Genomic DNA, 23,618 nt, shown 5'->3' with positions numbered 1-23,618 from the left:
AAAGCATTCCTTAAAATACAGCTCTTGCCTTCTGCCTCTACCCCAGCTTTTGACATTTTACAGCTCCAGTAAAACAAAATGTTTTAAAAATCTCATTTTCAGCTTTGGAGGCACAAAACCTAGAGCTGGTTTCCAAGCAGCCAGGAGGGAGATGAAAAGAGCAGCAGCGGCTGAGTGCACGGCACCTTTCGGACAGCGAGCTCAATCTCTGCTCCAGCTCATGGCACCTTTGGGACAATGAGCTCCATCTCTGCTCCAGCTCATGGCACCTTTGGGACAATGAGCTCCATCTCTGCTCCAGCTCACAGCACCTTTGGGACAATGAGCTCCATCTCTGCTCCAGCTCACAGCACCTTTGGGACAATGAGCTCCATCTCTGCTCCATCTCTGCTCCAACTCACAGCACCTTTGGGACACAGCTCCATCTCTGCTCCAATTCACAGCACCTTTCAGACACCAAGCTCCATCTCTGCTCCAACTCACAGCACCTTTCAGACACCAAGCTCCATCTCTGGAGCAGGAAGTAGCTCCCATCCCAGAGCACAATCTGCTGGCTGCCCATGGCTCAGCCCAGGAACCAAGTCCCGAGCAGCAGCACCATGGGCTGCCTATTATTTTGCAGGCAGTGCTTGTCTGCTCACCAGTTCTCAGGGCTCTCCTGTCTTCTCTCCAGCCTGCTCACCTCCCCCTAGGAGTTCCACATGGAAGTGGCTGTCAGAAGTGACAACATCAGGACTGGATTAGCACAGGCATCCCCCCCCTAAGGGCAGGATGCTCTGTTACACCTCTTGAGATGGGGAAAGCAGAGCGCTGTCAGCGAGGAAGAGCAGCAGCCGCTGGGCTCCACATTTCCAGTCCACAAAAAACATCAATGCTGGGACTTTTTTCAGCAGATTAAAGGAATTTGGATTGTCCACAGCTAACACAGAGAGGATGTTCGGTTTAGACAAAATTTTTTGAGTAGGGAAAAAGGAAATTTGGAAGCAAAGGAGGAAAGCGATGCCGAGGCCATGGGGCAGCAGACACAGGGTGGGGGGCAAAAGCAGCAGCTCAGGCCAGACCAGCAAGGTGGCTGCTCCTGGGAGGGAGACTGGGGTGAATTAGAGCAATTAAACAGGGGAGGTAAATGGAGTTGTAAGGCTTTTTAAGGCTGCTCTCTTAAGGCAGATGAAATAGAGTCATCTCTCGTGAAAAAACATTTGACATTTCTCCAAAACAGGGCAAGACGCAAGAAGGAGTTGTCTAACCCTGGAGATAGCAAAATTACTGCAGTCTGCACTGTCCCTGGCAGTCCAACACTGCCCTTTCCACCTCCCATTCTCACATCAGTGGCCCAAGTGGGAAAAGCTTGAGGGCAGGGATGCTTTGGGAGGGAGAGCTGCTCAGCAGAACACACCATCTCTGCTGTGCCTTCTGGCGTGCATTCTGTCCTGATTAAAAAAAAATCTGGCAGTGTCACTGCCTGTCCCCCTGGGAGTGCATCATGGCTACAAACCAGGTGCAACCATTAACACTGCTGTAAAATGAGCTCTTCATTTCCCTCCCATCACATTGGGGAAGGCAAAATATCCCAAACAGGCATCTATCCGAGGACAAAGCCCTCCAGGCCGTGCTTGCTGTCCAGCCAGCAGAGAGAGATGGTTCAGGCAATTGAGACACAGTGCAAGACAGAGCAAGAGCAGAAGAAAGAAGAGGAAGCTGAAGCTGTGGGCAAGCAGCACAATCTCCAAGCAGACCAGGAGCAGTTTGGGATGAGCAGGGTGTGACACAAACTAGAGGGGATGCAGAAATCCACCTGGGATGAGCTGGGAGTGATGGAGTCAGCAATGAGTATCTGAGAGGTCATAGAGAGTGGGACAGATTTCAGAATTACTGACTTACAAAGGACTTTAAAGGGGTCATCTAGTTCCAATACTCTGCCATGAGCAGGGACACTTTCTACTAGACCAGGCTGCTCAAAGCCATGTCTAGCCTGGACATTCTTCCAGAGATGCAGCCACAGCTTCTCTGGGCAACCTGTGCCAGCACCTCACCACTCTCCCAGGGAAGAATTTCTTTCTAATATCTGTTGCTTTAAAAATAAAACAAACGCTTTGTAGAGCAAGGCTTGAACTAAAAACAGTGTTGAGGTACTGAAGAAAGAGCTGGAACTATTTCAGGAGGCAATTCATCAAGGATTATGGAAAAGTGCCAATTAGAATAATCAAACAAGTAAAATAATCCCAAGAATTAGGAAATTCTTCAGAGGATAACACTGGAAGAGAAACTGACACTGGAAGGGAAACTTCCCACTCAAGGTGAGTGGGCAGCACCAGGATGTCCCCTCCAGAAACCACAGGGGGACACCACCACCACCATCATGGTGCTGGGGGTGCCAGAGCAGGACAGTGGGATGGGGACCTGGGAGGGAATGACCTGTTCCAGGTGTCACTCTAGGAATATCCACTCATGAGAACATGCAGCAGAGCTGCTCCAGCACCCCCAAACCCAAGGGCTTGGAGACAAGAAGAGAGGTGCATTTCCAGCCTGTCCTGCACCCCAGGAGCCCCTGGCTGAGAGGTCTGGGATGCCAAATCCCACTGCTGGGAAGCAGCACTCCCAGCTCTACATGGGCACTGCCAGCCCAGGCAGTGCCAAGCTATCACTTTTCAGCTGGAAATAGCCCCGGCACGAGCCCTCAGCTGGGAAGCAGAGCACTGGCGAGGCCAGACTGCGGTTAGCTATCAAAGACAACTAAAAAAAGATATTTCACACACAGGCTTTTTTTCTTTCCCTTCTCCTTTTTTTTTGGGTGTTTTTTTTTTTTTTTCCCAAGGATTAAATCAACTCAACAGCCCCCTTTACAACTTCCCTTTTGATGTGTTCAGACTCATTAAAGTTTCATTTCTTTCTCTGTTTTCCCCGGGGGAGGAAGGGGAGCGTACACAAAAGTTTATTTCAGAAGCGGGGTCGGCAGCTGCAGCAGCAGCAGCTGCTGTTGCTGTGGGACAAGCAGAGCCTCCACCAGCCTTTGCTCTGTGCCCAAATCCCTTGGCAAAACACATCCCCCAGCAGCCACCCCGCTCCCGTGAGCAGCCCCAGCATCACCCTGGCACGATGCTGCACGAGTGTTTCTGCAGGATGCACACACGGTGTCACACGTCACAAAGGGAACACACCAGAGATGCAAAGCTCCTCTAAATCCATTGGGGAGTTTTGGGTCTGATCCTGCAACTTTTCAGATCCAGCCCTGCAAGTTCTGGGGTCCCTTCCTAGCCTTTTCCATTCCCCCCACTGGCAGCACCAACCTTTCCCCCACAGCTTTGGCCACTGCCCTGGGATAATCCCCCACACACGTCAAAGGGAGTAGCAGCTCCCCCATGTTTCCTTCTCGCCTGAGCAGCTGTTTGAGTGTCTATTTTAAACCTCAGTTCCCTATTTTAAAATAGCTAATGAGCCCCCGATCTCTGCTGACAGACGTCGTCTCTACAAGGTCTTGGGAGATGCTTCTGTGTTTGCTGGGCTCCTTTTCCCAAGCCCTGAATCTCAGCATGCCCAGCACGTCTCCAATCTGCACAAACATGGTAAAGAGGGAAGTTTTTAATTTAAGGGCCAACTCCTGCTCCCCTGCCGTGAAATACCAGCGGTACAACCACGTGCTCCTCGACAGAGAAGCATCAAGCAGCCAGGCACGGGCTGGCATTCTGCATGGTTGTCTGTTGTTATTTTTTTATTGTTCCTTCAATTTTATCAGGTCGTTTTTAAAATTTCCTGACCAAGAGCAAACAAGGAGCTATCCCAGCTGGCCACTGCCCAAAAAAAGCCACGCACACGAGAGGGACTTCTCAGGATGTGGTGGGAGCATCCCTGTGCAAGCCCAGGATCCTGAGCATCACCTCTATGTGCTCTCCCAGATGGTGTGCACCCCACCAAGGCAGAGGGAACCAAGGCAGACAGGTCCCCAGCCAGGACCAGGTTCCCCATGGACAGAACCAGATGGAGGAGACGCTGCTCACTCACCTGACCACAGGCTCAGGGATGGCCTCGGCACTTGCTGGCACCTGGACACCCTTCTCCCACTCCTGCCTCCAGGGATCAGCCAGCACGTAGTACTCGTCAGGACTCAGCTGGAAGGAGTCAGGGATCTTCATGGCTGTTATCAGATCCGTCCTGAAAACCTGCATGGGAACAAACCATCCTGAGTGCAGAGTCCAGGGAGGGTGTCCAGGGAAAACGCCCCCAAGGCACAGCACAGGGGGTGTCTGCATCACCAACTTCAGGGTGTCAAATTAAGCCCCTGCAGGGCAAGTTTTGGGCAGGAGAACATGGCAACAGGCAGGGACTCCCCTCCAGCCAGGCAGTGCCAAGAGCCCAAGCCCTGCAGCTGCAACCCCTTCAAGGTCTCCCATACTGGGCAGACAGGAAATCCAGCCACAGGGTGTGAACTTGGACAAGATGCAGACCAAAAATTAGTTTCAAACTGAAGAAACAGGCTGCTTTGTCTTAGGGGATTGATGGTTTCAGCACAACCACTCAAATCTACTCCAAATGCCAAGGGATGTACAGCAACTGGGCTTCTCCACATTTGGCCCTCACAGGCCACAAGAACATGTTGTTCTTGTCTTGAATGAAGATGTGGGAAAGACACAGCCACTTTTTCCCAAGCACCTTCATATCCTCCTCATGTCACTTCACCATCCTGAGCACCGTTGTGTCCCCTTCAGGTCACTTCACTGCCCCAAGCACCCTCATGCCTCCATCACATCACCTCATTGTCCTGAACAGGGACAGACAAAAGCTTCAGACAGAAATTATCCAGCTGAAATGTGATCTAGGTGCTGCTTACATATCCACACAGATTTTTCCTGACTCAATAAACCCCTTGTGAGATCAACACTGGTCCCCTTCTGTAGGAAAATCCTCCAGTCCTTCAGTCAGTGAATGGGTTCATTCTCCATCTCACTCGTGGCCCTGCAGCATCTTCTCCCAATACACAAGGATGAAAAACTCATTCTAAAAATATCCCTCACGGTAAGTAAGGTTTTCCTTCCAGAGGGCTGCCTGACAGCAATGACTCGAGCAATCCTGCCTCTTGCAGCACAAAAATAAATTGTAAATGAAAATGGATGATTTCTCCTCTCCACCATCTGCTATTAGCTGGAATAATAACTGCCAGTGCCAGCAATCCTGCCTGGACACCATCTCACTCCATCCCTGCTACTTCTGCATTCCTTCCACAAGGCTGGGAAGGATCAGGTGTTTTCTTTGGATATTGTTTAATCTCTTCACAGTCTGTTCTCCAAATGAGAATTGCTTTGTCAGAATCACAAGAAATAATACAGGATAGTTTTACATTTTTTGACACAAAGATAACACACTTTGGAGAGTATTTGGGAACCCAAATCGACTGAAATGCAGGAAACTAGACATTAAGTAAGACCACTGAGACCAGTATTTAGGTCAGTTTGTTTAATCCTCAGAGCCTCAGCTGCTAACCCAATTAGAGTTAATACAATATATAAACAACCTTTGCTATGTTGGGACCTCTGAATTTCATTGGTACTCTCCTCCTGATGCAGCTGTTTGGAGACATTTTTAACTATGTCCATAGAAACCTGATTTGAGTTGGTCAGACACAGTCTTGGCACACCCTTCCACAAACATAATTAACAGCCTATACATTACAGTCAGCTCAGTTTGGGAAAGATCAGGAACCTTTAAGCCTCTATGTGTTACAAACCCATGGTTACAAACACCACAGTAACCTTTTAACACACTGCCAGTGTGGGAAATTAAAAAAAAATATTAAGTCAGGCATTAATTAAACATGAGAAGGGATATGTGAGATATCATAGTCCCTTCACCAGTGTGGGTCTGTGTACCCAAAAAAGTGCAGGAATCCCACTGCAGAGTGTTTTCTAAAACAAAAGGTAGAAATACACCCTGTTCTTGACAGCCCTGGCAGGTCACAGCCTGGGTCAACAGCATCTCCTTAACCCAGGTTCAGTGCCCAGCTTCAATGAGGACAACACCAACCTGAGGGATCCCTCAAGCCTCAGAGCTCTTGGCTTGGGTGGGTGAGATGCTCCCCGTGCCTGAACCACACGGGGCTGAGGCCACCATGGGGTCAGTGCCACGTCCCTGCTCTGGCCACCAGCACCACACAATCCCTGAAGCACAGAATCATTAAATTAAAGCTGGAAAAGCCCTACAAGATCATCAAGTCCAACTGTCAACCCAGCAGTGCCAAGCTCAGCACTAAACCATGTCCCCAAGAGCCACATCCACTCATGTCTTTTGAATTCCCTCTAGGGATGGTGATTCCACCACTGCCCTGGGCAGCCTGTGGCAGTGCTTAACCACCCTTTCAGTGAAAAACTCTTTCCTAAGATTCAATCTAACCTTACCCTGGCAACAGCACAATACTGTTATAGAAAATACTGTTTTGAAGACACATCCCTAGGGATTTGTGGGCAAAGGCAAGCAGGAATGGTTCTAAAGGTGCAGGGTACCCAAAAGCTCTTCTGAACGACCTGGACTGGATCCTGCTGACATGTGAGTACCCTCCTCCCTCAATGCCAGCTCAGTTGCCTCCTGAGGACACCTCCTTTGATGCTCTGGGGTGCAGGAGCGTTGCATCCTTTCATGCAGGCAAATACACCCAGTTCTGGCAGGAGGCTGCTCGGGGCAGTGCTGGCAGTGCAGGGCAGGATGGCAGCATGCTCCTGCTTCCACCTCAGTGCCCAGACCTGGCAGCCAGCTCAGAGCAGTGGAGAACACTGCGGGGGGACTGGGAGTGGGACTGCCCTTTGCAGGACAACCAACCATTGGGAGGCTCCAGCCATGTCACTACCCTGCCCTGAGGCCTCTGGCCACCCACAGCAGCTGTGGCCTTCCCAGACCCTTACCCCAAGCAAAAATCACCATTTTCTTTTGCTAGGTCAGCACCAGCAGTGAGGAGACAAGCCCTGTCCCTTTGGGTAACACCAGGGCTGGTCACCCATAGAACAGTGTCAAAATCCTGGCCCATCACCCTCCTCCTCTTGATGAAGAGGGAGATGGAGGAGCACAGCCATGGGACCAGCCCTCAGTATAATTCCTCCCTCTGCCTGGTGCAGATCCCAAGCCTGTGGTTTGCTGCATTAAGTCTTCCCCAAATTCATCCCTTCTGGCCTTTCAGCTCGCATCAGAATAGAAGCTTAGTTTTAATTTTAAGCCAAATAAGCACGATTGTATCTATTTCCCTGAAGATAAGGCACATTGCAGGCTGGATTTGCAATCTCACTACTTCATTTATTTAGTCCTTCTTGGAAAACAGATAAGCTCACCCATCCGACGGCAGCACGCGCGCCCGCACTTTATCACAGCGACGCCTCTGTCTTTTCATGAAGAACTGGATATGCTCAAATTATTAACTATCAAAGCAGAACACTTTAGAAATGATAGAACAGCACAGAAACTGTAAAGGAAAGCAGATCAGTTGTCTGGAAATCTCCCAACAGCTAATACGCTCAAATTGTAATCTAAATGTCTTTTTATTTTGAATTGTCTGGGATTAGGGTTGGGAAAAGACTCAATTATTCTACTCAAACTCTTCTGAATTATTTATGAAAACCAAATAAAGGATAAATTGGGCACTGATGAACCGAGGACCTGGCGATGAAGAGAAAGTTGGGTACCAGAAAACAAGCAATTTTCCCTCAATAGGAGTGTTTACTGTTTCTCCCCGGCCGTGGGAGCTGACAGATTGTCTGCTGCCCTGCAGCCGCTCCCCCCTCCACCACCACAGCCCTGGCCAGGCTCTGTCCTCCCCTTTCAGCCCTGAATGGGATCTCAGTTATTGCCTATCGATCTGCCAGCAATGGGAAAGGCCAAACCAAGATGTTCCTTTATTACCTCTGCTTGCTCAGGAACCTCATGGAGGTTTAGTGATGCTCAGGATGCATCACACCAGTGCCCAGGGCCAGCCTCTCCCTTTGTTACTGTCAGCTTTAAAGAAAGGGAAAAAGAACATGAAATTTCAAAATCCCCAGATATTTCTTCCTTCATATTTCCAAAAGAAATGGACGTGGAGTCCACACCAGGTCAGTGTGGTTGTGCAGCCTCAGACTCCAGGCAAAGAAAGGAACGTGGGGAAAACCTTAATCTCCCTTGTATCCCACAGGCCAGGCAAGCCTGGACTACCCCTAGGACCTCCCCATCCTTGCTGCCCACCAGTTTGTGGTGTTGGACTGACACACCAGCAGAGCCAGTCCTGGCAGTCCAGTAACATGAGAAGTCACTGGGACACCACAGCCATGGTGCTCCCCAACAATACATCAGCACTTTTGTAATTTCTGTAATTTGCCATATTGAAGCAAAAGTTGCGCTGCTTTTACGACTCAAAAAAAACCTCAAATAAACCCTGAGTTCATTAAATGTGACATCCTCTGATGTTCCCATTCCAATGTGCCACTTGGATCCAGCCTGGCACTGGAAGGATGCTCCTGCAGGTATGGCAGAAACCTGCAAGGCAGGGGTTGGATTTGGCTCCTCCTTGAGCCCCTGGCACCTTTTACATCAGCTGCTCCATCTTGGTGAGGATCTGCTGCTTCTCCCACTGGACACAGCCCTGCAGCCTCTCCCTGTGACATCTGTGAGGCATCTCTGGGAGCTCTCCATGGACCATCATCAATTTGTCCAACAGTTGGACAACCTCAGAGAAAAACACGTACCCCTGGGAGATGCCAAGGCACACAGTGCCTCACCACGACAGGAAGGATGATGGACATGCCATGAGGCATCAGAAATGCTGCACCCCATCCCTCCTTTAGCTAAGGACTCCCAGGCTGTGCTGCTTTCCAGCATTCTCCTCCTTCTCTGCCTCTGCCCCATCACCACCCAGCCCCTCTGAAAGCCTCTCCACCACCTTTCCATGCAACTCTCACATCAATTTCTAAGCTCTGTGATTCACTCACAAACCCCTCTTAATGAAGTGCCCAGCAATCTCCCTGCCATTCAGTTCCCACTCCATGTGCTCTGTCAAGGACTTGGCTTTCCCAGCGACTGCACTGTGGGTCTGAGGCTGCCAAATCTCCCCTATGCCCAAACAGACCCAAAACCACCAAACTCTGATCCCGCAGTAACGACTTCCCTCTTGTACAAAACCAGCTCCTGGGTGAGAGCCAACGAGCCGGATCTGTTTTGGGCTTTCCATCGAAATGAGAACACTCGTCTAGCGCTGGCTTTAATTAGCTGGAAAGCAGCAGCCAGCCCAGGACTGCTGTGCTGGATCCGGCACGGCCCCGGCATCCCCGGCACGGCCCTGGCATCCCTGGCATGGCCCCAGCAACCCTGGCACGGCCCCGGCATCCTCAGCACAGCCCTGGGATCCCTGGCACGGCCCCGGCATCCTCAGCACGGCCCCGGCATCCTCAGCACGGCCCCGGCATCCCCAGCACGGCCCCGGCACAGCCCCAGCATCCCCAGCACAGGCACTCGGCTCCCGGCGCCTGCTGCAAGCCAGCCCAGGAGAAAACAGAGGGAGCAGGCAGCTCAGCCCAACACAGCTGGGCTCCAGCAGGCTGGGTCCCTGCACACCAGGCTTCCTGAGCTGGCAGGAATTCCGTCACACATCTTCCCCTGCATCTGCACCCAGCTGACTTTGGAGCTTTCAGACCTTGCTCCTGGGGCACAAGAATAAACTCAATCCCTCCTCCTTCAAATCCCAGGATGGGATGCCATTTTTTTAATACACAGTAAGATCTCTGTCCCTAAAAAGTTTTAGTGAAAAGAACTCTTCCCAAAGCAGTGGTACACAATGTAAGAGAAGAGAAGCCCAAAATGAAGCGCGTGCAGAAAACCCAGCACTCACTAGGGTGAGGGTGGGCAGGAGAGGTGAGAAGGGATGGTCACAGCCTGTATCCGAGATCTCACCTTTGAATTCACTCCCTCCATCACCCAGCAGAGCTGTAATCCTCCCTGATGCCCTCACACCCACAGCAGCCACGTGGTGCTCACAGTGATGACCCCTCCACAGCAAGCAGGGGCAGCAGCAGGTCACTGCAGGCAGGTGTGGGACTGCTTCCTGACACTGACATAACAGGTTTTCTTCAGGTTTTGGCCCAACATTCATTTTTCCCCTCCCTTACTGCAGTCCTGGCAGCTGACTCCTGCATACCCCCAGCCACAACCACCTTCCTCCATCCACACTGGGACCAGGGAAGTCTCCAGCTGCCTCATGCACAGGACTCCCTCCTCACTGCCAGCCAGCTCTCTTAGCCCTTCACTCTCTCAAGCATAAAATTGTTTGTTATAGCTCATGAGTCACAAGGATTTTTAGAGAAAGAGAAAACAACGGGAACAATGGGAGCCCTGAGAATAGGTTTTGGTTGTATAAACTGTCTTGATATCAGCTCGAGATGGCACCTCTGTGGGTGCAGCCCTGGCTGCCCCACCCCACTCCCCTCTGGACCTCCCAGTCCTACATCCCTGCTGCTCTACCACATTTTTCCAGCCCTTTCCAAAATGAGAAGAGAGTTGATACTCGGTAGCAAGATTTTGAAATGTGGCAATGCCAGGAGTGTGTTTGCAAGGAGATATTATCTGCCTGTGGGGGAAGAAATCCTGAACTCCCATGTCCAATTGGGAAGCCAGCCTCCTATTTCTTCATCTAGTCTTGTTTCCTCTTGAAATGCTGGATGTTAAAGATTCAATGAACAACAGAACTCAAAATAGGAACAAGAAGCATTTTTGTCCAGCCCTTCTCAGCATTCAGAAGACAATGGTTTTAATCTGTTATCCCCATGCTGGCAAGGGAAAACTGACAAAGCCAAACTGCAGTCAAACCTTTCAACAGAGAGGGATTTTCTCCCCGTCCAGCCCCATAAAAGCATGTCCAGTCTTGCTTGGCCACATCCATTAAAGCTCCTCTCCAAACACAGGAGAGCGCAGGAACTAAATTCATATTGCACTGGGTCATTATATACCCAATGCAGGAGGAAAAAACCATGATCCAATGCAGTAAGAATTACTTTTTAGAAGGGAAAAGAGTTAAATCCTTGTAAAGAGATATAAAAAGGCGCCTTTCAAAACACGGAAGTAATATCTAAACAAGGCAAGCAGAAAATAATGTAAATTGTATAAATTTGTGGTTTCCCCTTCATCCTGAGCCCTGCCTGCAGCTGCAGTCCCCTGTCCTCCTGAAGGTCTGGAGTGAGGCAGAAGGGCAGCGAGGATGTCGGGTGGGATGAGCAGCACCTGCACAGCACAGCCCAGACTGCACAGGGTTCTTCAGCTGAGAAAGGACGGCTGGAGGGCTGGCAGGCAGGTGTTCTGTACAAAAAAAGCAGGCTTTTGTCCCTCCAAAATGTATTCCAGCAGTGCAGGTGAGCACTGTGGATCTCAAACAGCTCTGGAGGTAATGACTAACACAGCAGCTAAGGCAGTGACTCAGAGGCAGCATCCGAGGGAGTCCCTGGGCTGCTGATGGCTGGGAGCTGGCAGATAGAACCAGAGACTATCATTACACACTTGCCTTGTTCTTAGATTCTCTCCTTAGACACTGACAACTGTTCCCTGTCAGGAACAGGAGAGAGGCTTGAAGACTGCAGTCAAACCAGCGAGGCTCATGCTCACATCCCCAGCAGCTCTACAGCCGGGGGCAGGATTGCACTGGTGTGCCACTAACAGAAGCAGAAATCCGTGCTTCAGGCACGTGTTACTCCCTGCTGCAGATCCAGATCCATGGCAGAGATAACCTGAGCGAGCATCCCCTCCTTGCAGCTCCCAGGGTGGGGAGCATGACCAGCAGCTCCTTGCAGGGACCCGGGGAGATGGGTACCAGCCACCACGCTCCATTTGCAGACAAGTTAAGAGACAAACGAGCACTAATGAGATTAATTAAAATCACCAGATTGGTACCGCTATCACTGCAGATGCAAGAAGCTGTTGGCAGCTGCCCACATTCATCTCTGCCTTCAGGCAGAGCAGTGCACCAGAGCCATGCCCAGGGCACCATCAGCATCAGGTTTGAGCCTTGAAGGCTTTGCTGCCCAGGCAAGGGGCAGGGAAGGACAACTGTCACCTCTGCGAGGGACAGAGCCAAGAAGACAGAGGCTGGTGCCTGGGACAGTCAGGGAAGAGCCCGGGCAGAGCCCCGTGACAGGCACAGATAAATATAATCACCCTCCCTGGCAATGGCCCCTTTGCGGATGTTTACAAACAGCTCAGTACTTTTCCATGTTAAGAAGCTTGTTTTTCCAGATGCCTTGTATCCGATGGTTTTTAATGTGTATAGTTAATCCCCTCTCACAGAGTCTTTCATAATAAACATCACCCCCTGACCTGACTAATAACTATGTAACACTAATGCTTTCGATTTTTTTATCTCCTGCCCGGGCTGTCAGGAGGAATGCCTGCTCCTGTGGGACAGCAGCTCCCAGAGAAAGGGGACATGACTTGGAGAAGGGCAGGACAGGTTGGTGGCCAATTGCCACTTCCCCAGCCCATCCTCCAGCATGGCCATCCCTCAGGACACGCCTGCACCCACTGCAGCTCTTGAGAAAGCTACAATGTGTAAACTGGAGTTTGAGTTGTGGTTTGAAAAGATGTGTCCAGACCCAAAATGGCTGGGGGTTCAATATCTGCTAATGCATTCATCCTGCTCTCCCTGTTATTCTCCTGTGGTTTTCATCTGTCAGTGATGATGAGATCAACATCCATCCTCAGCAGGATGGACAAAAGAAAAGGTGATTCACTATTTCATGTGAAGTAGTTTGATAGCAGTGTAGTTTGTGTTTTACAGTTCCCAGCATTTGCTCCAACAGGACATGATGCAGGTCACAGTCTGAGCCTGAAATCCCCCAGTGTTCCTGAGAGGATGTGCCAAACCCCACAGTGCCTGGACCAGACACGTTCATGGGTGCTCACAGGAAGAGCAGAAGTTGGGTCACTCATGGAAAAGTTTTAGAGAATGCTGTTGGAGAGGAAATTCATACAGGAGTGATCTCCAAACCGTCTCCCTGCACAGCTGCAAGTCCTGGGCTGATACTCTACCCACCTCCAACAATGTCCTGAGCCCTGAGTTTCACTGGTGCTGATTTCCAGCAGACCCAGACACCAGCAAGTGCAGGGGCAATGCACAGGGAGGGGAGCACAGCTGAGATCTGCACTGCTCCATCTGCCTGTGTGCCCACCATGCTTGTGTAAAAGATGGTTTGTCAGCTTGAGCATCCTGGCCAAACTCCAGCTTGAGTAATCACACATGGCCTCCCCAAATTCCCCTAGTCTCAGTTCACATAAACCACAGAGGTTCACTTTCTGTCCCAACTGCTGCTAAGCTGGGACCTGCTCAGCTTTTGCTCCACTTTATCTGTTCCACAGCTACATTTCACTGAGAACCCTCCTCAGGGGATAATGGAGCAGTAAGCAGAGGGAGAAGCCCTCTGCAGGCATCTGATGTCTCCCCAGGTGCCATGGATTAATATGTAGTTTTCACCCCAGCTGTTGTAGAGCAGAAACTTGGATCCAGCTCTTACCACACTTCATCAAGTCCAGAAGCATTTTCACTTGGAATCTTGGACTTATATTCAGTAGCAGCCAGGTAAAATCCTACATGGCTGATTAACTCATATTAAAGACAAAAATGTGTCTGCACCAGTGAGGCAGAAAGATGTCCCAACTCTTGGAGAAGGATTTTACTGGGCAGCAGCAGGGTGGCAGCTGTGACACTGCTGTGACATGAGTCACATCTTCTCACATCTAACATGAGGCATTTCTGTGGCAGAGACTCCTGACAGCACCTAGAGAGCTCACCCAAGGCCTTTATGGACACATCAGGCACAGGGATGGGCAGTTATTTCAGAGAGGGGTAACAGTGCCACAGGAGGAGGAGGAGATGCCACAAATGCTTCACTTTCCAAAGGAGGATTCAGCTCACAGAAATCTCCCCCACACCCACACTGAGAGACACATCTACAACCAAAACCCAACATTACCAGTGCTAATATTCAATTTTTCAATTTTCCAAGAGCCTTGTTAGAAGTCAGTGACATCTGCACCGCTGGTTCTTGCTCTCTGGAGTATTTCCAGCTAACTCAGCTGGCAGTAACAGCTTTCCAGTCCCTCTCTTTACCCAAGGCACAAATAACTTCAACTCTCTCAGTCTGTGTCCTTTGCCAGCACAGATATTTCAATGTAAACCTATCAGAGCAGTAAGAACCAAGTGCAGCTGTAATTCAGGCAGTGACCACAGGAAAACCTCAAAATCTCTACTCAGCTTGATGCAAAAGGAGGATGTTGCAGAGGTTTGTGCTCACCAGGCCACAGCATCAGGAGAGGTGAAATGGGGAGTTCACATGAGCCATGCCAGCTTCATCTGCTGCTAAACTTAGCACTGTTTGACTCCAGACCCCAGTCCAGAGGGAAGGGAATGTGAGAACAATGTCCCTCTGGCTTTGCTCACGCTGCTGCTGAAATGAAGATGACCACTGCCAAACACTGCAGTTGCTACAACAGCAGCTCATGCCTGGTATAGTTTCCATGGCTAGTGGAAATGTATCCGAGGCACAGAAGGAAAAACAGGACACAGCACCACCCCTTCCACCAGTCCTGGGGACAAACAGCTCCTCCCACCCAAGGCCCAGACCCTGCACTGGAGAGCCAGCAGGTGAAGCTGGGCAGTGTCCCCACCCCAGCCAGGGGAACCCTGCAGCAAGGTCAGGCTCTGATGGCCTCAGCTTAATGTCCTTGAGCCCTGTGACAGGGGAAACCAACACAACACAACCTGCAGCTCAGCTGCACTGTCTCTCATTTCACAGCTCTCCACGCCTCCCACTCGCTCAAGGGAGGAGTCTCCACATCACCCTCCCCTGCCATCAGAGCTGTCACCTGGGCCATTAATAAAAGGGCACCCAGGAGGGCACCCAAACCAGGGAATCTTGGTATGCAGACACCCCAGTGCTGTGGGACCTCCCAGCCCCACCAAACTTAACTTGTCTTTACTTGCCTCAGTAGGGGGGGTGTGGGCACAAGGACCCCAGTGGTTTTGGGCACAAGGACCCCCCACCCTTCACCAGGGATGCTCACTGTGTGTCCCCATCAGCTCCCTCCCCAGGGGAGCTGGGTTGACACAGCCCTTGGGAGTTGTGGCTCTGCAGCATGGGGATACCTTGTCCTGGCACCCACTGCCCACAGAAGCCATGGCCATGCTGGTTGCCACAGCTGGGTGAGTGCAGTCCCATGGGAAAACTCTCCTTTGGGAAAAGCCTGAAAGCCCACATACCTCAGAGGGCTTCTTCTCCTTCTGCCGTGACCAGGGGGATTTGGTATTTGGAATTTTGGAGCATCTGGAGGTGGATGTGGTGTGACCTGCAACAAGGCAACAGAGACAGGTTATTTGGGAAAGAGTTAAAGCTTTTCCTTACCTCATCAGCCCCCCTGCTCCAGCCCCAGCCAACACTTTGGGTCAGCACTAAGATGGAATAACTCCTTGACATGACATTTTTTTGTGCAGTATCATCACCACTGCTGCCACCCCAAAAGAGAAGGGTAGCTAAAGCCTGAAATGTGCTGGAACCATACACTACTGATCTTTATTTCCAACCCATTTGTGTCATTATCACTTAAATGTAAGACTCTATTTGTTAATAATAAATAACAAACTGATTGTTGGAATTTCTGTATAATAATGATGACAGTTCAGTCTTCTGTATAGGAGGATTCCTCCATATTACAGTATATAAAAATGTTTCTGTGAGGTTGCAACAAAATAACTACCAATAGGCCTATTTAACACTGATTTTTTTTATCCTTGGAGGGCTAAATAGGAGGAAACAGCACTGTGCACATAAACAACAACATCCAAACCCAATGGAGCCAGGAGCTGAGCTGACTCAGGGGTCAGGCTGTGGTACCACTGCAGTGGGAAGCTGCTCTTCCACCAGCTCAGGCAGCTGAGCCCAGGTAAATTTCACATGCCTACTTTTCGTGGCAGGGGAAGAGGCACCAGCTCAACCTGTATTCTTTACTTGCAGTGCACTTTCTTGTACAGCACAAAATGAAGGCCAAACATGGGGGCATCACCTGTTCCCAAAACACAGCTTGTTTTTTTCAAGTTGCAGGCCAGATGTTATTAAAGAGGGTTCCATACAAATGAAATTCTTTATAACACTTCAGAGCATAACAGGACTGTGTAGACAAAGCCCAGAGCAGACATCCCTATGCTGTAGCCCCACAGACACACTGCTTTACTCAGCAAGCTGCTCCACAGCTTTCATGGAGAGATCAGCCACAAATTTCCACCTTGCCCCCTCTTCTCAAGCTACAATGTGATGCTACAGCTATACAGGCTTGGATAACACACAACTACCCTTTCCTGGCAGAGGCCTGAAAAAGAAGGTCACCACTCTGTTTACAACCATCCTGCAGGAGAGCATTTGTCAAAAGCTTAGATATCACCTGCAGCATAAATATCCAAGCCCCATAGAGATAAGGCCATGTTGTTTAATACCATGATTAAAGATACCTTACCCCTGCAAGGCAGGGAAGCCAGCGAGCACAGCTCGGCTCCATAAGCCTTTGAGCATCTGGGGATTAGGAGACGGGAAGTTTGGAGCATGGCTTCCAAAACAAACCTCTTTCTGAGATAGAGATGTTTCATTTTACGAGAAGCAAGGGTGTTGACAGAGCCTGAAACACTTTGTGTAGGCACAGCTCAGCGCCCAGGCCCCCTGGGCTCCAGCAGGATGGGGGTCCCCGCTGGCAGCAGAACAGCAGGTTCCCTTCAGCAGTTGTGGTGCAAACTCCACTCACTCTGACAATTTTTTTGGCTGAAGCTGTGGGAACAGCAGCCAAACCCAGCAAGATCAGCCTTTCCATAACCCCCTGTAATCTCTCCATCATCCTGTTAGGAAAAAGCCCAGAAGTTTAGTGTCTTTACTAAAGTCCCTTTCGTTCTCGGATATCCAGCAGCCAGATCCTGTAAAGTGTGGAGAGCAAATTCCCAGCACGGCCCAGATGAAATTACTGTGACATTTGTAAGAAACCAAGAGCAACTAGTAAGAAACTCCAGAGTCCAGACAAGGGATTAGGCTGGTGCCTTGAGGGTACTGAACACCGAGGCACTGTGGTATGTGTGCAGCGGGTGAAACCCTGGAATAAGTGGGAGAGGAGAGTGCTCTATTTATAGCCAGAATTCAGCACATTTGCACATGTTTATTGTTGAACACATGCTTCTGTGCCTTCCTGAATGAGGATGAAGTGAGGTAGATGTTGTAAAGCAAGCATGGGCTTGCAAGTTTTGCTGGCTTGAGCCTTATTCCTTTTCCCACATCACCCTTCAGTTTGCAAGAAGGGAACAATGCAAACTGGTCCAGTTTTACTCCGACTCCAGTAAAAGCTTCCCTTTCCCCTGGTACAACCCAAATCAAGAGCAAACTAGTCTCAGGCTGCAGCTCACAGGAAAGGACAACTCATCTACAAAGGGTGTTTGCTGCTTCGTTAGCAGATCTGCAATCAGCAGCTCTCCTCGCTCAGACTCCTCACACGAGGGAGACACTCTCATCAGTTAAGAGGAGCCACAGCCAAGTGTTTAAATAAATTGATATCAGCTTGCTGCTGCATTTCTGACAAACCCAGCCCTGCACACTATTCCCTGTGCAGAGACTTCCCAGTAAATGCAGTTTCCTCCACTCTTTGTGAAGTAATTATTCAAGCATTTTGACTGCTGGAGATGAATCTTGTTCAAAGCTTTGAATGAAAGGTCTTACTGTCAGTGGTGTCCGAGTTATCACTGCTGATGGAGTACTTGCGTCGTTTTTCTTCCATCTGTAACAGAAGAAATTGAACATTACACCCCATGTCCAGAAAACTCATCTCAGCACCAAAGCACTGCTATATGAGTATCTGCACACCCTCCTACCCCAGAACCAGTCAGTCCCTACCCTCAGGACAGACCACTACCCAGAGGCTGAAAAAAAATGCAAGAAAACAATTCTCATGGATTTAAAAAAAAACTTTAATTGTCTTTCTACCAGCTTTTCCCACTCCCAGTAGTTACAGTGGATGCATTTGGACCACTCAGCTTTGCATGGAAATTTGTCTGTGCAGGATTTGCATCCAAATGTCTCTTCCTCTGCAAGAGCACTGCCAAGGGAGGGAGCTCCAACAGGACTGGAGGATGTCCTCAAGGGACCATGGCGCTGTTGGATGGGAGAAGAGGTGTCCTGGGAACCACCTGTCCCAGCTGCAAAGCGTGAAGACAGGAGAATGGAAACTGCACACTCTCGGTATGTCTGCAGGGGGAAGTACGAGCATCCCAGAGCTGAAGAGAACCCCGGGGTACCACAAGCCTGGGGTTTTACCCTCTGACTCATCTTCCCATTCAGCCACTATCTATTTCTTTTAAGAGCTCGGGAGTATCTGTCACACAGGAAGCACCTCCCATCACTGTCACTGCCCTGCCAGAGGTCCCAGGGGTGGGCAAGTGCCTTCTGCTCAGCTGCCCTGACTTCTCCATCCTCCAGAGCTAAAATCACAGCAGCAGCTACCACTGCACTGATGAGGAGACCCGTTTCAAGCCCAGCTGATATGCTTTGAGAATTTGAACAAGCCACAGGAGTGCCTGAAATCAGCAGGTTGTCCTGAACTCACCCCTTGGGAATCGAGCACTCGGAACTCAAAATAGGTGCTTCAGGAAAAAAAAAAAAAAAAAAAAAAAGAAAGGTATTTTAACTTTTGAAAATCCAAATTTTACCAATGTGGCTGGTGGCTGATCAATGTGGCTCCCAATAGAGGGCTTGGGCAGCTCTGGATGGAAAGGGCCACCTGTGGACCAGACAACTATCCAACAGGCTGTAAGCCAAAATACATCCACAGAAATCAGTCTTAACCTCATGGAAATCTTCCTAGTACTTTCTGAGATATTTTTGAAGAATCTGAATGTGTTCATATGTCATACTCTCTATTGCTTCCACAAATGGTAACTGGGAATGATAATGAAACACTGGCTTTGTGTGGTTTGGTTGGAACAGGTACAAGCAGCACACAGACTGGGATAGCAAGCTAGAGCATGACATTTGCCCCCAAACATCAGGAAATGTTCCTCATAAACATATAAAAACCTTGTAATAGGTGTATTTTACAATATATGTGCTATCACAGCATTATAAAGGAAAATACTACAAAATATCCTAAACATTTTAACTATCAGTGTTGTGGTAAGGCATTGCCCTGTCAAAATGTGACTTAAAACGCTCCCTAAGAATATGGCAATATCAATACTTTTCCCCTGGTGATTCAAGGGGAAACAGATGGTATTAAACCAGCCTTGTTCCAAATACCCATTAGATTTTGCTTGGGGGAAATGAAATTGAAGATAGCTCTAACTCCAGCTTACTTACTTTTAGTGAAAATCCTACCTCAACCTTTGAAACTGGTTCTTCTGGTCTGAAGTGACAAACAGACATTTGGAGCACAAAGACAGGGCAATGCTTTTATTGATTCTGGAGTTCCTAATCACAGAGATTAAACAAGCCAAAGCCAAGAGGAGGGAAAAAAACCACCTGAGGTGAAGCAAAGGAATGCCACTGATAGCCAGTGAGATTTCCCAGGTTTCCCATCTTTGCTTTTACAGCAAAACAGCATCACTGACATCACTCTCCTTCCAAGGAGGGAAAAGGGTTTGCAATCAATGCTCAGGTAGCAGGAGGCTGGCACTGGTTTTGGCTGATATGAGGAGAGTGAGGAGATGCCCTGATCATCCCTCTCACTGAACTTGGTCCCTGCATCCTGCTTCTGTCCTAGAGCTGCCTACAGAATTAACACACCCACTAGGTAACAAGATGAATTGATATTCACATACAGAAGTGGTTCACATTGCAGGTAAAAATAGCATCTGTACTTCAGTAAATCATTTTGCCACTGTTTGGCAGGATGCAAGACAGCATCCTCCAAACCGAACTGCATTAAATTTGTGAATGAAATTCTGGCTTGAGCAAAGTACAGACATCTCTGAACAGCAGCACTGAAAGGCTGGGCAGGGGATGGCACACAAAGTACTGTGTGCCTGAAAGGAGCAAAAGTTTTGGCCAAAACCGGGCCATTCCAGAAAATGGTTCCATTCCAGGCCATGCTAAGAAGATGCTGTTTCTGAGGGACTCATCTCGAGCAGCCAAACAGTAGTAAACCACATGGCACTTAAGAGAGGAATTTACTGTAGAGGGGTTAATTGGGCCATTTCCCCATCTGTATCCCAGAGTTATAAAGTCTGATGGTGGCTGAGCTCCCACCACCCTTTTGGCACCCGCGGGGGGGTGGCTGGGGGTGGGGAGGGCTCACTGCCCACATCCCTCCCAGGGCTGGAGCTCCAGCTCCCAAAAGCTCTCAGGAGCAATTCAGTTGGTGAGCTACTGAGCAACTCAAGTCCCCACAAAATATAGTCTCTGCTCCAAAATTAATATTTTGTTTACATTAGAAGTTAATTTCACCTTTAACTGACCCATTCCCCACATGGCATCATTAATAAAGTCATAAACAAATACCAAAATAAATTGTAATACTTTGAAAAGGTCACTGTTAGGTCAAACTTGGCCCAAAATCTAGTTTTTACAGAGCCAGAAACCAAGTGAAAGGTTTCTATGTAGGCTTGCTTAAAAATTCAAACAGAAACAGATGTGGGTTTCTTTTATAAACAAATGAACATCCCCCTGAAGTGTCTGCAACTCAAATCCACAGGCATAGCCCTGGCTAATGCCTGGAAACCAAAAACTGAACTGCTTGCAAACCAACACATGTTTAGCATTGCCTTTGTTCAAAGCTGAAAAAGGCAGATAAATGCTAAACCAAGGAAGATGATGGCCCTTCATCAGCCTAAACAAATGTAAATCACTGTGTCCTTGGACAAATTAGCACCACGATTGGTGTTAAAATGGAGATGATGGCCTCAGGCTGGCTGGTCCTGCTTCACAGCAGGGGAAGGCTGGAGAGGAGCTCTTGGGAATGTAATTTTGCCCAGCCCATGCAACCTGGGAGAGGTGAAGGCAACTACTGCTGGCACACAGAGATGCCTGTGCCCAAATCCTGAGCTCAGCTGGGCACACTGCCAGGGACAGGCACCAGCTCCCATCCACACTGAACCGAAATGCCTCATCCAGCCTTCAGCTAGCACAGAAATCTTCCTCTGCAGACCCCTCCAGCAGCCCTGTGCTCTGGAGAACCCCCTGATGCTCCCCAGCTCCCTGCAAACTCTTCTGCACATCAACTCCACGTGCGATCTGGAGATTTTTTAGCGGCATCCCAGCACCCTGTGCAGAGGCTGTTTCCACTGCTTCCAAGAACGAACCATTCTGAAATGTGGCAAGCAAACAGCGAAATTCATACATGCCTGTGCTCTCCACTTCCACAGGAAACAGGCACAGAAACCTGCATAAGTTGCAGCAAAAAAAAAAAAAAAAGAAGAAAGTATTTGGTCATCACCTCCTCCCAGCTCCCGCAGGTTGAGGGATGCGCCGCGCTCGTCCCCGCGCCGTCACCTCTGACGCTGAGAGCAACACCGGCTGAATGATGTGCTCTGTTTGTGAGCTGCAATGAGACTGCAGAAAAACCACTTCCCTGTTTGTTCTTCCAGCCCAGAAATAGGAACACAAACAGAACATAGTGCCCCCAGCGGCACGCACACGGCTCCGGCCACCGACCCCGCTCGGGGACCCCGTCCCGGAGCCACCTGTGCCCGCCGGCTGGCAGCGAGCCTGGGGCTGCTCCCGAGCATCCCCTCAGCGCTCCCCCTCTGCCTTAAATGTGCTTTTTTCCCTCTGTCTAGGAACACCAGCCAGTTGTTAGAAAGTGTAATAAAAAGGGTGGAGGGCTGGAACATCCCAGCCGGTACGCCGTGGGAGGGTTGTCCTCATCCCATTGCCTTTTCCCATGAGCAAATTCTGGAGCCAAGCGCTGCTGCGGGAGGCTCTGAGAGGGCAGCAGCATCCCCCAAATTGGCACAGCCCCAATTTCATAGTAACAGGACAAACTTTTGGACCAAAGGATGCACAGCAGCGGGGCCAATAAGACCCGCAGCAAACCGTGGTGCTCAGCCCCTACATGTGGGAGGAGCTTTTCCTGACCCCCCTGGTAACCCTGCGAAGTGTAAATGCTAAAGAGCAGGATCCTGGTACCTACAACAACCATTTTCTGGGCAGCAGGAGCCTGCCCCTGCCTGCCGGGGCTCGTCTGTCCCTCGCCTCCTCTACAGGCTGCTGCCAGCCCCAGCTTTCCAGCAAAAGCTCAGGTGCCCAGGTGAGGAGCAAGCCATCCCTCCTCTCCTCCATACCAGCGCTGCTGTCTTGGCTTCCCCAGGGCAAAATTTAATCTCATTTCAATTTAAAACAAAACAAGCCCTCGTTTACTTCCTGTGCTTTGCCTTTCTCCACACCTACAAGGGGCTTTTTTTCTTTACTACTCACGTTTATAACTTTACTTGCCTCTTCTGACTCTTTACCTTATAATTATCTATTTTTTCTTTAGCAAGCCCAGACGGAGCACAGATAATCAGAAAGGTCACCGAGGGCACTGGGGCCACCCCTGCCTTCCTGGGGGAAGGTGCAGGCAGTGACACAGGGCATGAGAAGGGACACCAGGCACAGCTCCATGCCCACAGCCAGCTGCCCCATCCTGCAGGTCTCTTGAGTATCAAAAACTCAGAGGAAATCAACAGGAGCTACAGACACTCCAATCTTAGGGAATGATGAAAACCCACAGAAAGGTAAAGACCAGAGCTGGTCTGAAGGACCACCCACCCACCAACTTTCAGAACTTGGGTGTCAAACACTATCAGCAGCCATCAATACTTTAAAGGAATTGCATCTCCTTGCCTACAGACCCCCTAACGTGTACCCTCCATCCTTCGCTCCAAGCCTACATTTCTGAACATCAGCCTCAATTTTCTTAAGAAAAACAAATTTAACCTTCGATTTAACCTTTCTGCAAGCTATTTTTACTCCTATCTCAAGCTTATTTTAACCCCAGTAGCCAATAAATGCTTAAAGGTCAAACACCATTCCTAAAAGCTGGGCTCCTCACCCCTGGGGAGAAGGCTGAGATCAGATAATTGGGTTTTTTTTTTTCCCCCAAGCAAAACCTTCTCATAGAACTGTCCAAGCGGTCGGAGGGTCCTGGCTTCAACCCTTCAAAACAATTTTCACTGTGGGGGCTGAGAAAGGCACTGAGAATTTTCCCTGCGAATGCCATGCCATCCTTCTCTTCCCACTCAAAAAGCGCTCAAAACGTATAGGTATGGAGAGAGAGAGAGAAATTTATTTTCCCCTAATTGCGATCGAGGTTGACAATCCAGCAGCCTCCCGCCTTTCCAGCGCTTCCCAACTTCCAGCTCGCCGCTCCCACCCCGGGCGCGGGGCAGCCGGGGGGGCGCTCCCAGCCCCGCATCCCGGCCGGGGAGCGGCTCGGCAGGTGGGGAAGGGGCAGGAGCCCGCCCGCTTCCCCGGAGGATGCAGGAGGGAGCCCGGGGAGGGGGCAGGTGGCCGGAGAGAGAAGGAGGGGCGGCCCGGGGGGGACAACGGCGCGGGGGGACGCGGGATGTTTCCGAGCGCGGCTGATGCCGCGGGGGGAAAGCGGCGGAGCCTCCGGGCTCGGCAGCCCCGGGACCCCGCGGC

At 49.9% G+C, this 23,618-nt stretch overlaps 1 protein-coding gene across 1 annotated transcript in view; it reads right to left on the bottom strand.

Annotated features, from left to right (window-relative positions):
* The window catches only part of JADE2 (jade family PHD finger 2), a 71,397-nt gene extending 49,771 nt beyond the window's left edge, over positions 1-21,626 (bottom strand). The window contains 5 exon segments of the mRNA XM_071443225.1: positions 4,000-4,157; positions 15,242-15,327; positions 17,727-17,784; positions 21,433-21,531; positions 21,534-21,626. Of these exon segments, the coding sequence (XP_071299326.1) occupies positions 4,000-4,157; positions 15,242-15,327; positions 17,727-17,784; positions 21,433-21,531; positions 21,534-21,611 (479 nt within the window). The 5' untranslated portion in view covers positions 21,612-21,626.
* Between the last annotated feature and the right edge of the window lie 1,992 nt (positions 21,627-23,618).

This window comes from Agelaius tricolor, unplaced genomic scaffold, assembly GCF_023055355.1.
Source record: "Agelaius tricolor isolate 1412-34295 unplaced genomic scaffold, bAgeTri1.0.p SCAF_18, whole genome shotgun sequence".
NCBI classification, from domain to species: domain Eukaryota; kingdom Metazoa; phylum Chordata; class Aves; order Passeriformes; family Icteridae; genus Agelaius; species Agelaius tricolor.
This window is presented reverse-complemented; position numbering and strand designations above follow the sequence as displayed.